Raw genomic sequence first — 16,534 nt, forward strand, 5'->3', positions numbered from 1 at the left:
CTTATTAAAAATGTCTATGATCCAGCTTTTAGTTTATGTATTCATCTTCAGTCAGTTTAATAGATGAACTCTCACGTTGCCCCATACATGTCAAGCTTTGAGTTTGAGAATATGGGAAATATCACCCTAAGTGGTGGTGGTGGGCCATAATTTAACAGTTTGTATATGTTAAATTACGGGGAAAAAACTGTTAAATTACAGAACAATTCTGCTGGAAATTCCATAAAAAAACTGGAAAATATCCTGGCAGAGAATTACCAGGACATTTTCTGTATTTTTTATTTTATTTCATTTTTTCAGAATTTCCATCAAAAGATTTTCCATAATTTAACAGTTTTTTGTGTCAAATTTATCAATATTTTGTTAACCCAAAACTGAAATTCTCTGTCTTTTTACTCTTTTGTGATATATTCACAAACTCTTTTTTTAAAAACTTTGGACATTTCCAAATACTTTTGTCTTCCAAACCATTGAAGTCTGTATTCTATACCATATATTAATTATAGTGTAAAATATATTAAATCTAATGTATTTAATATATTCTTAACATAATTTTGAAACAAAACTAAATTCTAAGTCCACAGTAAATGTAGTTGTAGAACACAAAACACTTACATTGAAAGTAGCTCATCATGCAAAGTGATGTAAAAATGAAACCATTCTACAATCAATTTGCAGACTTTATTTTGCAATTTAAGACCATAAATTGACGTCATCTAGTCTTTATAACTAACTTTTGCTATTATATATTAAGAGTTAAACATATTCTTGAGCTTGCTAATGTTTATCTTCTGCACATCACAACTAATTTATTGCATTTTACTATACAAATTTCAATGTATAAATTAAATGTGAAGCAATCTTGACTAGACTTTGTAGTCAAACAGTTTTGTTAATTACTATAAGATGGAACATACAAAAAATTGCTTTGGAACATGAAAATCATAGTTGTAAACAGGACCAACATACTTCAAAATAAATTAAATACAGGCATAAATATTGAGTTAAAAATCAAATGCTACATAAACCCAGCTTAATGCCAACGACAGTGGAAGACACTGGATTCATGAGTGTGTGCTCTCATTACCTCTAGTCGCTGTGAACATAAAACAAAACAGTCCATTTTATGTTGATGTTCTGCAAAAAAAAGGTTAATGCAACTCTTGGTCCAGTTACCAAGAGCTTGAAATGTTGTCTGACCAGTTCTTGTGCTTCGCAAAAGTTCTTGGTGCACCAGGTTTGATGAGATGACCAATCACGTTAAAACTTCAAAAGGCTCAAATTTTCCATGGATTCCCAGTCATTCAGTTCATTAAGGGACTTGAACCATCTGGTTGGAATGCAAAGCTGCTTCTTCACCTTCGTCTGCGTCATGTCAGTCGACCTCATTCAGGGTTTGAGCCCAGAAAATCTATAAACAAAGACAATGGATACTCAAGTTTAACACAGAAACACTTCATGTTATAAACATACTTTTTACAAAACGCTTCTAAATTTACATTACAGCAGCATATCACCTTTCTAATCAGCGTCTCACCAATTGCTTATACCTCTTTCACAAACAACAACATTGAGTAATTTGGATTAAAAAAATCTACAGTAGGACTGTGTCAATTGCAGATTTCTGGCAAATCTTTAAAAATCTGACATGTCAATTCTGATTTTGGCCGATACTGATCGTCTTGCCTGAATATTGCTAAATGCAGAAAACGTCAGTGGGTTGGCAACAGTGGGGTGACTATTGATAACTGCAAACATGGAGACATGACCTGGTGGGCTGGTCTATCAGTCAAACGTCTCTAACAGGAAAGGAAAGCGTTTGATTTTTAGATCTTTGCTGAGGTAGAAAAGATCAGTGGATGAAATCACTTTCACATGTATTGGCGGATCACCAATTGTCAAAATTAAGGATTTGGGGAAGATTTATTGGTGCACCCCTAACATACACAATACACAAATATTTTCTTTTGAAAATAAAAACATACACTGATTTTTGCATATTTGTTAAAATAAAGTCACCATGTCATGATTTTATGTCACGAGACATATAATTTGTGAAAATAAAAACTCCTCCATTTCCCCAGAGCTACTATTTCCATCTGAAGAAATCCATCACTCCCAACCAAAACCAACCAATCAGAGACAGGAGGATAGTCTTTGCGCTGTCAATCAACCTCTTCATGCTGTCAATCAACTTACCATTACAGGAAAACCGTTTATCCACTGTCATTGGTGTCCATGCTAACTAGCCTTCACATTCATGAGAGGTTCCGTTAGCTGCAGCGTAGCCAAACGCTAGAGATCAGGGAGAAGTGGGATGAGCAGCACCACAGTGACAGTTTCAACATATATGTAAAAAAAATGTATCATAAGTTACATAGTGCTGCATTAGATATTATTAGAAAGACACTTAACAAAACATTATGCATATGTTATTGTAGAAAACACCTGCTTCTTAATTTAAACTAAAGGTTTAACAGGTTGAGTAAAACAAATGTACACACCTATTTTAAAGATGCCTAGTTGCTTTCCAGGAAAAGTTCAGGAGTGTCTGGATGCAGCCGTTGAGGAGAGGAAACAAAATAACCATATAAAGAGAAAGAAATATAAACACCAAAACATGCAAGTCTTCCAATAATTAAATCAATTAGTTTTTTTTGTTGTTTTTTTTTATAATAAAATGAAATAATTTGTTCTGACAACAAATTTAGAAAAGTACTATTTATACAGTTTTAAGCTAAGCTACAATAACCAATAATGAGTTTGCAAGTAGGCATTTCAGTAAAAACTCCCAGTTGGAATATTTTTTTTTTGCAAACGTCACTTTTATTTACTCTCAGTGATGTTTGTTCCTATTTCAGAAATATGAAAATTAACTATCTGTATGTACAATCCACTGACTTACAATTTATATGAGGCAAGAAGCTTCTGACCCACTGTAACAGTTTATCAACATAACCTAATTAGGTTATGTTAAAAATCAACATGCCTGACTAGAGCACCGAACATGCAACAAATTTAATGCTGACTGAAACACAGTCAGCATTAAATTCAGCGGGGTCCTGGAGGGTGCATGGGAGTTCGCCCAACCAGTCTACATGTGTTTTGTGGACTTGGAGAAGGCGTTCGACCGTGTCCCTCGGGGACATTGAGCCGGAAAAGGGTAGAGTGCCTTCTCCGGGTCAGGGAGGTCGCCCTGCCTCAAGTGGAGGAGTTTAAGTATCTGGGGATCTTGTTCACGAATGAGGGAAGAAGGAGATCGACAGGCGGATTGGGGCAGCGTCTACTGTGAAGCGGGCGCTGTACTGGTCCGTCGTGGTGAAGAGAGAGCTGAGCCAAAAAGCGAAGCTCTCGATTTACCGGTCGATCTACGTTCCCACCCTCATTTATGGTCATGAGCTTTGGGTCATGACCGAAAGAACGAGATCACGGGTACAAGCGGCCGAAATGAGTTTCCTCCGCAGGGTGGCTGGGCTCTCCCTTAGAGATAGGGTGAGAAGCTCGATCATCCGGGAGGGACTCAGAGTAGAGCCGCTGCTCCTCCACGTCGAGAGGAGCCAGTTGAGGTGGCTCGGGCATCTGGTAAGGATGCCTCCTGGACGCCTCCCTGGTGAGGTGTTCCGGGCACGTCCCACCGGGAGGAGGCCTCGGGGAAGACCCAGGACACGCTGGAGGGATTACGTCTCTCGGCTGGCCTGGGAACGCCTTGGGATTCCCCCGGAGGAGCTGGAAGAAGTGGCTGGGGAGAGGGAAGTCTGGGCCTCCCTTCTGAAGCTGCTGCCCCCGCGACCCGACCCCGGATAAGCGGAAGAAAATGGATGGATGGATGGATGGATGAAACACAGCTGGCTGCACAGTGGCGCAGTTGGTAGAGCTGTTGCCTTGCAGCAAGAAGGTTCTGGGTTCGATTCCCAGCCCCGGTCTTTCAGCATGGAGTTTGCATGTTCTCCCTGTGCATGCGTGGGTTTTCTCCGGGTACTCCGGTTTCCTCCCACAGTCCAAAAACAATGACTGTCAGGTTAATTGGCCTCTCCAAATGGCCCCTAGGTGTGAGTGTGTGTGTGCATGGTTGTGTGTCCTGTGTGTCTCTGTGTTGCCCTGCGACAGACTGGCGACCTGTCCAGGGTGAACCCCGCCTCTCGCCCGAAATGTTAACTGGAGATATGCACCAGCAACCCTCCTGACCCCACCAAGGGACAAGGGTGCAAGAAAATGGATGGATGAAACACGAGCTGTTGCCCCGTGGCGTTCGTTCGTCTCTCCCGCTGCCCCCAAGTTTACGTTCATTCGTCGTTCGACCCCACCATGGGTGTCGCCCCACCCGCGACATTTCCCATATTCTAAAACCCCAAACTTGACATTGAAAGTATATTTACCAAAGTTAAATGGCCACCTGCTTTTATGTTAACAACCGGGACATCAAATCATGTTATCAAATAAGACAACTTACAGCTTGATATTTCTAAAAAGCAGGATTGAGACATAAGTAGCATGACGCCATGAACGGTTATCTGGTCCTAATTGACCATATGATTGGTAAAAACAGTCTCTAACTCGTCACCTGTCCAGCAGGTGTCAGTATTGAGTGATACAGTATCGATACAGTATCAATACAGTGTTGCTATGAGTCGAAACACCTCATGACGCCTCATTTACCCATCACTAGCAATACAGCAATCACTGCATTTTACTTTTATAATACACAAGCAAACACAGCATTGCAAAAAATATCTGTTTTGAAAAATCCACATTGCATTCATTCATAAAAAGAGAAAAAAAATAGACAAATTGTAATAGACTGAAAATGGAACAGATTAACTCACAATAACACTTCAAATAGAATTATATAACAATGAAAATGCAAATAGCAATGAAAACTAAGTTGTCAAAATGATATGATCAAAGGAAAAACTAATATATCTCATAATTACATTACAATAACTGCGCTATGCGCTCTCTGCGTAAAACCTCCCAATTCCCCATTCATTTTTTCAAAACTACGCGGGGCAGTTTTTCGGGAACCCATTGGTCAATTTTGACGATTGACATGTCGTTCGAACCGTCAGAGCCAATAGAATCTGAGGGCGTTGACATTAATACGGAAACTAAAGTCATTCACCAATTACAGCGAAAAAAAGGCATGTGACGTAAATTGACCAAGTTTGACCCGGCATTTTGTGTATGCACGTAAAACACGGAAATGCCTCTGTGCCGAACCAAAAACCATTTGAGATGTACTCAGGGAAAACGCATTATCGGACCAAGTGGAAATATTTACTCTAATATGGATTATGACCACAAAACGGCAAAGGTAGGACTGGATTTTTGATTTTAGCTTCGTGAAATGAGCTATTTCTGTTTTTCTTCTTTAGCTGCTGGTTCATTGAGTTTTGCACGTAGCGTGGTGACTCTGGTATTGTTAAAAACCTCAGAGCTTCGGCTTTACTCTGATTAATAGTGTTTGTATATCGGGCCTCCTTGCTCTTTTAGTATTGCGTTTTTTACCGGGTGTGCCTCGTTAGCCTCGTTAGCGTCAAATTGCCTTTCTTTTTATCAATCTGCTTAGTGTTCAATCTGGGTGTTGTTGAGGAAGAAAATATCGATCCTATCATTTAGAAGAGCTTTTTCCCTTTATGTGGATATGCAATATGCCTATATTGATAAATGTATAGCATGTGTTTTTAATTGATCTTGTTGCGGCAAGCGCCGAGGACCCAAATTTGGGTCCTCTAGCGACTGAGACGACCGAAGTCCAAAAGATATATGTTCCAGGGTCCGGTTAGCGAGCTTGAAATGTTGTCTGACCAGTTTTCGCGCTTCGCGAAGGTTCTTGTTCCCATGATGCAATGCGTAAAATGGGAAATACGGTACAAATACCTGTAAAACTAAAAAACGGAGAAATTCCTTCAAATTTCTACAGTACATTTACCCGTTTTTTTTACAGTTTTTTTTTACAGTGTGGCTTTGAGATCTGCACTGTAAAACAAAATGTTGTGTTTAATGGAAGGTTTCAAGTCAACACGACTTAATTCTTATCAACTTGTTATTTGTACTGATCTTAAACAAATGGTGTGAACCTTTGGATAAAAAAATGCTTGATAAGTTCATCTATTTATGTTAAACTAATGCAGAAAAGTTAAGTATTTGATTGGCCAACAACATATCCCATGATGCATTGTGGCACACAACAGCAAGTATTAAAACCACTTTTTTATTTGTCACAAAATATAGTTTTAAAATGTTTAAGGTGAAAAGGTAGACTCTGAAGCCAGTTCATGAAGAATTTTATAGCAGTGAAGCTTTTATTAGATGTTTATTGGTATTTAGATTTGCATTCATGGAGCTTCACCAACAGTCAGTTACATGTTCACTTTCATGACTACCTCACTCTGAATTAGGACGCAGCTTGACATGTAACCATTTGTTTTATTGAAAACTGTTTCTATGTTTTCTGTCAAAGTTTGAAAACAAATAAGCAGGAAATGTTTCAGGGATGCAGTTTTATTTTTATGCAAGTAGTTTTAGGTTTTGGGTGTTTAAGACGTTACAACATGTTCCATTTATTAGGTTCACTGAAGTTACAGACATTAACTTAAGCTAAAAATTTTGAGACAACATGTTTGCATATATTTTTTCAAGTAAGCAGAAATAATGAAGTTTTACAGTAGAGTTGTGTGTTCTAATGTGTCATTACAGCTTACTCAAAATCATCTAAGCAAAATAAACGTAAGATATACAGTTTGCACATATTAACATTTTTAAGTTTTGAAAACTCGATTTTTTTTCTTTTTGAGGCAACGAGTTTGCATGAATCTTGAATATTTAGTGAAATCCACCTATTGTGTTTTACAGTGTGTGTGGTCAGTGTATGCTCATTGACCTCAAGCCAAGGTCAGAAACATTTTGTTATGTTGCTGCAGTAGACAAAAAACTTTGAGGAATCCTGAACAATCAAACAGGAGAAAAAAACCAAAACAAAACACAATCCAGGAACAGACGGAGGGGGGGATGTCAGACCAACCAGGAGAGTTTTCACAAGTAGTCTTGACAACTTTAAAATATTGTCAACTTCAAATGTGAGGCAAGCAACATGGAGCTGCTGGAACGTCTGCAAGAATGACAGTAGCAGGTATTTGAAGAGTGGACGATCCAACCGGAGCCTGATTATGTTCACATGCAAACCTAATATGGAAATGCAAATAATTTGATTTGCAAGAAGAAACCAGAAACCGTCAGTGACAGAGTAATGAGTGCAGCAGGCGTGTTACAGACAGTTGCCGTGGTGTCTGACAGGAAATCAAGTTTTCTCCTCCTCATCTAGTTGGCTACATAAGTCGAGCCTTATGATTGGTTAACTTGTTGAGCAATTGAAGAGGTGTACCAAATAAAGTGGCCAGTGAGTGTTTAATGCTGTTCAGTGGTTATACCCGCAACGTACAGGATCATGAATACATATATGAAACGTCATAGTGGTTATGAATATTCATGAAACCACAAAACGTTGAAATTCTGTTGGAACACAAATTGATGACATCATATTGATTATGTTATTGGTTATCTTATTGATTATATTTTAGCTTTAGGCACTAAGTGCTCGCAGTACGTACGCGCCTCCTTTCCAAAAGTAGCAGGATTTATTTTTTTCACTGCACTGAACCTCATTGAAAACCTCCTGATTCTGAGCTCTTCCTGAGTTAAAACATTAGTATTGTTGTTTCTAAGTGAACATGAACTTGTTTTCTTTGCCTTATTTGAGGTCTGAAAGCTCTGCATCTTTTTCATTATTTTGACCATTTCTCATTTTCTGCAAATAAATACTAAAGTTTTTCTTGGAATTTCAGTAGTTTATAGAATAAAGCAACAATGTTCATTTTACTCAAACATAAACCTAGAAAAGGTAAAATCAGTGAAACTGATAATCTTGCAGTGGTCTCTTCATTTTTTCCAGAGCTGTATTGGAAATCACTAAATACATTAAGCACCATAAATAATCCTAAAAAGAGCAAAGGAATTTTTAAAATAAAAGCTGAGTCTTTTGGGGGTTGTTTTCAGCTGCAGAGGAGTAAAATAAAAGCTGCACAGTGAGCAGGTTTCTCTCTCAACTGTGCCTCACCCCTGATTTTCATTCCAAAACTGAAGACGGTGACAGTATGAAGCTCTGACCAGGTGTGTGAGCCATCGGCCTGCAGACGGCACACGGCGTACTTTAAACTACTGTATTTGCCACAGCGCTAACTTTGATCTGATCTGGATTAAATAAGGAGCGTAACGGCAGACATTTTTTTTATACCAGGAGTGCTGTTTATCACAAACTCCTTCAGCTGACGACAGGTTCCCATAGCAACCCAAGTTGAGCTACAAACGCTGTGCAGACCTACAGGTCTGACAGTGGAGCCTCGGGTGATGTTTCATTAACACACAGTTCAAATTTGTAGAGGAAAGTGTCTGAGGCAATATGAGCGACGGTGATTTATGAGAACTTTCTGGCATCGAGACGCGTAACTCAACCAGGCTCATCTCCTGCAACTAAATAACGACAAACCACACACAGAACCGTTTCCTCAAGGGGAAAACAAATCTTTATTTTAGATAACTTACACATGGTGTCCTTCAGTTCCCATCATAAGAGTAAATCAAATCAGAAAGCAAATAAATAATTTGAGAACTGAGTTGGATTTATTTTCATGTCTACATGCATAGCTGCTCTGTAGTGTGGCTGTGGAAAAGAAAAAAAAAAAACTTCACCTGTCTGCCCATATCATCATAGAACCTTATCTGGACATTTATATGACCAGTTCTGATCCCAAAGAGACCCCAAAAAATGACATCTGAGCCTCCTTCATATGTGGTACTGAAGCGTTTACAAACCTGACAGTATTCAAAACGTCCTCAGTCTCAACTGCCGTGTTGTATTTAATCAGATTTTTACATCACTGATACTTTGGCAAACAGAGGGAATCTCTGTCACCTTTTCTTAATGATCTGCAGTCCAGATTTGTTCTAATAGACGGTAGAGATCTGCTGGAGTTCATCCATGTAGAAACATTGTAGCAACGTTGAGCTATTTACTTGTTTTTAGCTTCAAAATTTCAAACTGCATTTTGACGTGTTTTAAAAAGAACATCAAAGCAAAGTTTTGTATTAATTCAGAGGAATATCAATAACTGCATTTCCATCAGCCAAAAAATTGTGCAAATTGAAAATCTGAAAATAAATTTGGAAAATGGAAACACGTCAATTTCAAAAAGAAAAAAATAAACCCTCTCGCTTTTCAATAAAAAGGTTTTGCACTCAGATGTGATGGTTTTTCTACTGAAGGGGATGAGGGTCCCTGGAAGAACAAAAAATTAATTCTGACTTTGATCTCAGAATTCTGACTTTTGTTGAGGAAAGTGCCTGAGGCAATATGAGCTTTTTTCTCAGAAACTTGAGATTAAAGTCTTCCGGTTCTGCTATTGTGTCGCCAGTTCTTTTCAGATCATCAACAGCAAAAACAGAAGGAGCATTTTTACAACTTCAATTTCCCCAAACGGTTGTAAACACTAAAACAAATGAAATCATTCCTGGATGCCTTTCAGTTTGCAGCTGCAGTTTGCTTGGCCTGAGCCAGAGTCTCTGCCTCACAGCAAACAGTCAGACAGAAAACGCCTGAATCTCACCGAGGTTCACTTCTGAAGACGTGTGTCAACCAGAAATACAGCAGGAGCTCCTGTTGTTCTCAGAGGAGCTCCAGCATCTTCTGGCATTTTTAAATCATAAAATAAATGCCCAGCATTATGGTCAATGTCATCTAAATTCAACACAGTAGATATGTTAGTAAATGCCTGCAAATGTGCAAATGCTGCATTTTAGCTTTTAATAGTTAGATAAACTTCTGCAATATAATGTATTCTCTCTGTCAGCTCACTACATCTAGCTTATAGTTGAATAGTTTGCAATATATACAACTTATATATTTTTATAGAGCAAAACAAATTACATCTACTAACATATTAGCAAGTTAGTCTTCACTGATTCTTTAAGCCTGAACAGAAATGATTTTGGTCACAATTTCAAACACAACAGCATTCGGTGGTGCTCAAACAGTCCATGTCATATCAAACATGAATAATTATTACCCATAAAAAACACAAACTGTCTATGTGTTTCTGATTACTCAAGATTCATCTGACCTGTCTGAACCTCAGTCAATATATTTCTAGAATATTGAGTTTTCAGAAGCATTCCAAAACAGTCAGCGTCATCTGACTGTTTTGGTAAGACTGTCATCTGGTCCCGGAGAATCTCACATAATTGTAATTCATTTCTAAATATTGTCAGATGACTACAGCAGTCTGGGTGGTTTTTTTTCTTAAATGCTTCATTAAAATTCACCTGAACATTAGCAAGAAAAGATTAGCTGTCGGCTGAATCCAAAGAAAACTTGATCAACTATAGGGAGTGTAACTCTAAGTCCAATTGATAAGACTCAGGTTCTTATGAATGTAAGAATAAGAAAGAATAAGAAAGTTTTTAAATTATTTCCAATAAGAGTAAAACATTCCAGTCCAAATTTGACAATTACATCTCACCAAAAAGATAATAAAAATAGTATTTTTGTGCTTCTTCAACCTGGTATTGTAAAAGAAATCTGTTCAGCGTTGAATTGGGTTCAGGTTTGATTTTCCTGAGTATTTTAGATGTGAACTAGAGATGACACAACTGGGGCTCGGTAAAAAAGCTAACTTTAGCGTCAGTAGCAGCTAACAGTTAGCTTGTCCATCTGTTCATTGTCAGAGTAAATATTTGACCAAATGCAGTCTGGACTCACAAAGAAACTCAGAAATAGCCCTTCAGCTCTGGAAGCTCTAAATTTGATGCAAATGTCTGAAGGTTAACTTTATAAACATCGAAGGCTGCCACGCAATTCTAAGATGGTGGAAACTTTTTTTTTTTTTTACTGCTATATCAACACAATGTTGTTAGTCCAACAAGCTGTCTTTAACAGTCAACTCCAACTACACAACCAAAGAAACAACTCCAAAACAATTTCCTTTCTCACTTCAAAATAAGACTCTCAAATTTAGTGCCAACCTAAAGCCTAAAGCACACAGCTTCCTGTCTGAGGATCGGGACTGTCACTGACAAAGTCACATGATTACAGCAACATTTTGAGACACTCTTCACTAAAACAGGAAATATACCTTTACTAGCTAGGCATCAATACTTCACTCAAACCCACTTCAGAGGAAACAACAAACAAAACAATTTGTTATAAAAACCCAAGTAAATGCTACGTTATCTTCTCTCTCTCCTGCAAAGACGTCTGCTAAAGCAAGATGAAGTTTTCTGGTCATTCTCTAAACTTCTTTTCCCCGATGATTGTCTTTTATTTTGCACACCTTCTTCTGTATCTTTTACTGAACTTTTTAAGAGCTCTTATGTCCCTCGCCCCTTTTTAACGTTTCCCAACGACTCCCTTCTCTCGTCGTCATGGTGGACGGAGAGCTGTCTGCTTCAATTCTCTGTGGTTTGAATCTGAATGGAGGACAAACATTTCCCTAGGCTCTGGAACAGCGGCGCTATGAAAATGTCCGTCAGACTCCTCCAAATCTTCTGCGCTGAAGGCAGGAGCATCATGGAGCTCTGGACCACTGGCATCACCAGCCTACACAGGCGAAAAGAATGAAATCGAAATAAAATGAGGAAAAACTCTCACCGATACGGGAATAAAGTCGTACAGCATAAAGGTCATAACAGTAGAAGAAGAAAAGTTGGCATAATATGAGAAGAAACTCAAAGCATTTGAAGAATAAAGTTGGTCGACAATAAAGTCACAATAATACAAGAGAATTGTTATTAACACAACTTTTTTCAAGTAATTTTGAAACATGTTTCTGGTAATATTTTGTTTTTATTCTAGTAGCAGCACAGCTTTATTGTAGTAATGTTCTAATTTATTTAATTCATAATATTTAAGTCGTAATTTTAAAAATATCTCTTCAACTAACTGGCTTTCATATTCTGTCAACCTGCAGAAGAACAACCTGGAAGCTGATCAGCTATGATGTTATATCTAAAAAAAATAAACAATGATTGGTTTATAATTCATTAGCGTTTAACAGCCTGGTCTCTCCATTCCTAAAAGTTGAGTCAAAAGTAAGCTATTTAAGAAAAGAAACCAAAAAATTACATATTACCATGCAGGGATTTCCACAAGTTATCCTCTCAATCTCTGTAATCTAAAATGTAGAAGTTAAATTTCCACCATGTTTTAAACTATGTTGGCTCTGTGAGAGATCGTCTGGAAGCTGCCAACAGGATCCATTAAAAGACTCAGAAATTATGAATCATAAGGTTGACTCTGGACATGGCCCTGTTGGTGGTTATCATACATTCTAATGTATGATAACCATACATTAGAATGTATGGTTATCGCCATCCATTTTCAGGGCTAGTTGATTCGACAGGTGAGTTGTTACACACTCCTTAGCGGATTCCGACTTCCACTAAGGAGTCGGAATCCGACTGAACTTGTGATTTCACGTCACAAGTTCAGTCAAACTAAATCAGACAAAAACAAAATCATATCAGCTTTTCTAAAGCATCTTCCCTGGATCTTGATGGAAACTTTCCTAAAACTCAGTTTGGATTATTTAATCTGACCTTGGCTCTGTGAGCATAAGCTCATCGTCTCTGTGTGATCTTCCAGATGAACTGAGCAGCAGCTCTACGTCTCTCTGATGAATTCCTCTGACATCTTGCTGAGAGGTCGTGCTGAAGTTTCTCTGCTCTGCTCCACGAGCAAATAAAGAAAGTTCCACTCTGGTCTGAAAATGGACTTTAATTGCTCCTGAAACGCCGTCTGTCTGCTGGAGCAAACAGGACTTTATTATTTATTTTTTTTATTTTTTTAGCTACCAGTGGAGCTCAACATTCCTCCAAAGTTTCCAGGCAGCGCTTACATGTGTATTTAAAATCATTTTCCACTAAGTCTTCATGCGTGAAGTTGATGGGTTATGAACCTGGGAGCAGCTGGCCTGACGTACTGACATATCACACGTTACATAACTAATACATATTTACACAAATAAACAGTGGTGCACTGTGTCTAGAATAATGTATAATATAAAATCCAATAAATGTATTTCAGCTTTACGTCTTTAGGGTGGAGACACCAAGCTGTTGTTAGGGTTTTAATCTTTGTTTTCTGTCTCTGATGTGAGACTTGGAGAAGGAGTGGAGCCTGAGGACGGGGGGACATGTCCTCACCAGATGTGGACACAGCTGAGCACTCCGAAGACCAGCCCCAGGGTGAAGGCCATGGGAACGGCCAGCAGGGTGGTCAGCAGGCGGTAGAAGAAGAACTTGACCAGCTCGAAGGTGGCGTGGCTCCCGATCCAAACCCTGTCAAAGCTGTGGGCAGAGCTCGGCTCGCCGATCATGTCCTCGAAACCCACCTGTTGAGACACGGCGGTCAGAGCCGGCCCAAGTCGTAAGCAAACTAAACACCTGTTTAGAGCACTAAAAACACCAGCTGGGCCTCCAACATACATTACTACTGTATGCATGTCTAAATATTGTTGCTGTGTCAAATAATTCAAATGGAATATACATTTTTTTTCCAAAATGTATGTAATCCCATTAGTCAAATTAATTTTTGTGATTTCAATTTGTTAATGAAAACACAGCTACTGAGTGATCACTACATGTAGTGTGTGCTACACTCTGGGCAGTCCAACACACGGCAACATAAAGGTAGACAGGACAAACAAACAGTCGACCTCACAGTCACAGTTTTGCACTGTGGGAAGAAACTGGAGAGAACCAACGAAAAAACAAAAACAATAACAGGAAAAAAATCTATTTATTCTAGGAAATTATTTCAGTATTCTTTCAGAAATGGAGACCTTACACTGCCCAACGACCTCCGAAGACAAGCACCAGCCACTACCGGACCCTGCAAGGATAAGTGACCAGAGCCAAATATATTCTTTCAGTAAATGTGGAATTAATAAAGTATTTTTGAATTGAACTGAATTTGAATGAAATAAAGTTAACTTCTGTTAATTATGAGAATTATTGCTCATCATAGCTAATTAAAGTTCAAAATTAGGCTTTACTGAATACTAGAATATTTAATAAGAGCCATAAAAAATGTATATAAACCATGTAGGACATCACTGACTTAATGGTTATCCATTGATTCTCCTTCTAAAAGTGGTGTAATGCATTAAAGTCATTGAAAAAGAAGTTGACTTTTCTGTTTTGCTGTTAAGTGGAAAGTTTAATGGAAAGAAAAAAGTTCAAAGTAGCAGCCATCTGCTAGGAAATGTTAGAGAACATCATGTGTTCCTGTTCCATCAGACTTTACAGAGATGCTGATTTCCACTTGGCACCTGACCACACTTCCATAGATGGTTTATCAGTGGATTTGACTGGATTTCCTTCATTCCTAAAAAGGCTCACAAGCTGGACCAATACTGACTGCAAATATTGTACAGTAAACAGACATCTTTCTGTGTAAAATATAATGTTTATTATAATAATAATAATGTGATTTTGTATAAACCTGAATTACTTTAGTGGAGTCCCGCATACACTTTGGTTTCTCTGACAAAAGCCAAAGCGCCAAGCGATTAGCCTTGAAAAATGAGCAACAAAGACCTGCAGGCCGGAAACAGTTAAGAGATGATAGATGCACGCGCAGGCAGCGACTTCCAGGTATTCATGGAACTGATGAAACAGCCTCACGATGACGACCATAGCAACAAAACGCTCACAGTGAAGAAATAATATGACTGATAATTCAAAGTGTGGAAACGTCGAGCCTCGGACGTTTTCACTTTTAAAGAGTAGCTCCCTCCTCCTCGCGCGCGCGCAGACTTTACCTTCAGATGCGTGTTGATCTCGTTTGGATCCCGAATCGGTGCCTCCGAATACACCTTCCCCTTCTTCATCAGAATGGGCTCTATGGATCGGTTGAACTCATCCTCGTCCATAATTATGCTGGTGTCCAGCTTTTCCTTCTCCACACCCATGTCGTGTCGAGGCAGAGGCGGACAGACGGTGCGCTGAGAGCGGCACAGTGCGCCGGACTGAGCGCCACCCCGCCCCGCAGGGAAAGCAGCGCGGCGGGGAGCCGAGCAGCCACAGCCAGCGCAGAGCCGCAGCTCGGTGAAAACAATCCAACAAATATAAACAGATTATCCTTCCTATAATTCCTCATGATGGAATAGTAATTGATCTAAAACACTTCTTCAAATTAATGGGATCAGGATTTGTTATCAAAAAAAGTCGTACACGTGATTAGAATTGAACTGAGGTTAAATGTTACAAATCATGATTTAAATTCAAACTATGTACAGTTACATCTATGTGTTTTTACAATGTACTTTTTTTGCAGTCGAAAATATCAGTTTCCATAAAATCATTCCACCATAAAACATCAAACACTCAACACAAATAACTCCTAAGTCTTATTATGTTTGCTTCAAAGAAATACAATCGGTGATTTTATTCACCACACATTCAACTTTTCATTCTCTATCTGAATGGATTTATAGCTCTATTATGTTTTCATCAACCAACTTTGTGTGAGTTGGTCAAAAGGGAAAACATTTTCTATAGCGGATAAATCACATGGACATGAAAAGGTTTTCTAAAGGTAGGGCTGACATCAGAACAACATGCTTTTGTTTGCAAAGATGAAAAGTTATCAACATAAGATAATAATAAAGTATGGCTATGTAGTCAAGACAATATGTTTCATTAATCCACTTCACAGACTGGGTTAGTCTTTTGTTTACCGAGAAATTGCAAGGAATTATGGGCCAAAATTCATTAAAAATACAAACAGTGGAACTCTTTATGCTCTTGAATTTTTGGAAATGTACAAGGAGTCATCTATTTTCAAACTTACAGTTAAAAATATACTTTTTAATTTGCCTGAAAAGTAACAAAATGTGGTTATGTCACACTGATAAATATCATCTACAGGTAGGAAGGAGCTAAGAGTAATTTAATCAGGAGACATAATCTGTCATATTTCATGAAAATCATCATGTTTGTATTCAGAACCACAATCAGGAGAAATTGTCCATCCATCCATCCATCCATCCATCCATCCATCCATCCATCCATCCATCCATCCATCCATCCATCCATCCATCCATCCATCCATCCATCCATCCATCCATCCATCCATCCAGCCAGCCAGCCAGCCAGCCAGCCAGCCAGCCATCCATCCATCCATCCATCCATCCATCCATCCATCCATCCATCCATCCAGCCAGCCAGCCAGCCAGCCAGCCAGCCATCCATCCATCCATCCATCCATCCATCCATCCATCCATCCATCCATCCATCCATCCATCCATCCATCCATCCATCCATCCATCCATCCATCCAGCCAGCCAGCCAGCCATCCAGCCAGCCAGCCATCCATCCATCCAGCCAGCCAGCCATCCAGCCAGCCAGCCAGCCAGCCAGCCAGCCATCCATCCATCCATCCATCCATCCATCCATCCATCCATCCATCCATCCATCCATCCAT

At 39.0% G+C, this 16,534-nt stretch overlaps 1 protein-coding gene and 1 long non-coding RNA gene across 3 annotated transcripts; both read right to left on the reverse strand.

Moving 5' to 3' along the window:
* Positions 1-622: 622 nt before the first annotated feature.
* On the reverse strand, positions 623-3,568 carry LOC145551884 (uncharacterized). The gene is made up of 3 exons (XR_014087746.1): positions 2,505-3,568; positions 2,200-2,277; positions 623-1,411 (listed from the first exon to the last, which is right to left on the reverse strand). It is a non-coding gene; the product is annotated as an uncharacterized LOC145551884 (long non-coding RNA).
* A 4,984-nt stretch (positions 3,569-8,552) lies between these two features.
* Positions 8,553-16,031, reverse strand: cav2 (caveolin 2). Of its 2 annotated transcripts, XM_081607608.1 has the most exons (4): positions 14,871-16,031; positions 13,895-13,939; positions 13,252-13,439; positions 8,553-11,647 (listed from the first exon to the last, which is right to left on the reverse strand). In XM_081607608.1, exons 1-4 carry the CDS (start codon positions 15,018-15,020, stop codon positions 11,497-11,499), a joined length of 534 nt encoding a protein of 177 aa, XP_081463734.1. In that variant the 5' UTR covers positions 15,021-16,031; the 3' UTR covers positions 8,553-11,496. The 2 variants fall into 2 exon arrangements, with proteins under 2 accessions (XP_081463734.1, XP_008408857.1); XM_008410635.3 differs by lacking the exon at positions 13,895-13,939 and having other exon boundaries at positions 14,871-15,300.
* Positions 16,032-16,534: the final 503 nt, after the last annotated feature.

Source organism: Poecilia reticulata, chromosome 6, assembly GCF_904066995.2.
Source record: "Poecilia reticulata chromosome 6, P_reticulata-male-v2, whole genome shotgun sequence".
In the NCBI taxonomy this organism is placed as follows: domain Eukaryota; kingdom Metazoa; phylum Chordata; class Actinopteri; order Cyprinodontiformes; family Poeciliidae; genus Poecilia; species Poecilia reticulata.

Excerpts from the sequence above, each read along its gene's own strand:
- cav2 (XM_081607608.1), bottom strand. The coding sequence starts at position 15,020 with ATGGGTGTGGAGAAGGAAAAGCTGGACACCAGCATAATTATGGACGAG. Across the intron at positions 13,440-13,894 it reads TTCGGAGGTCGTTGGGCAGT|GTGGGTTTCGAGGACATGAT; the intron begins GTAAGGTCTCCA and ends GTGTCTCAACAG. Across the intron at positions 11,648-13,251 it reads CTCAGCTGTGTCCACATCTG|GCTGGTGATGCCAGTGGTCC; the intron begins GTGAGGACATGT and ends TCGCCTGTGTAG.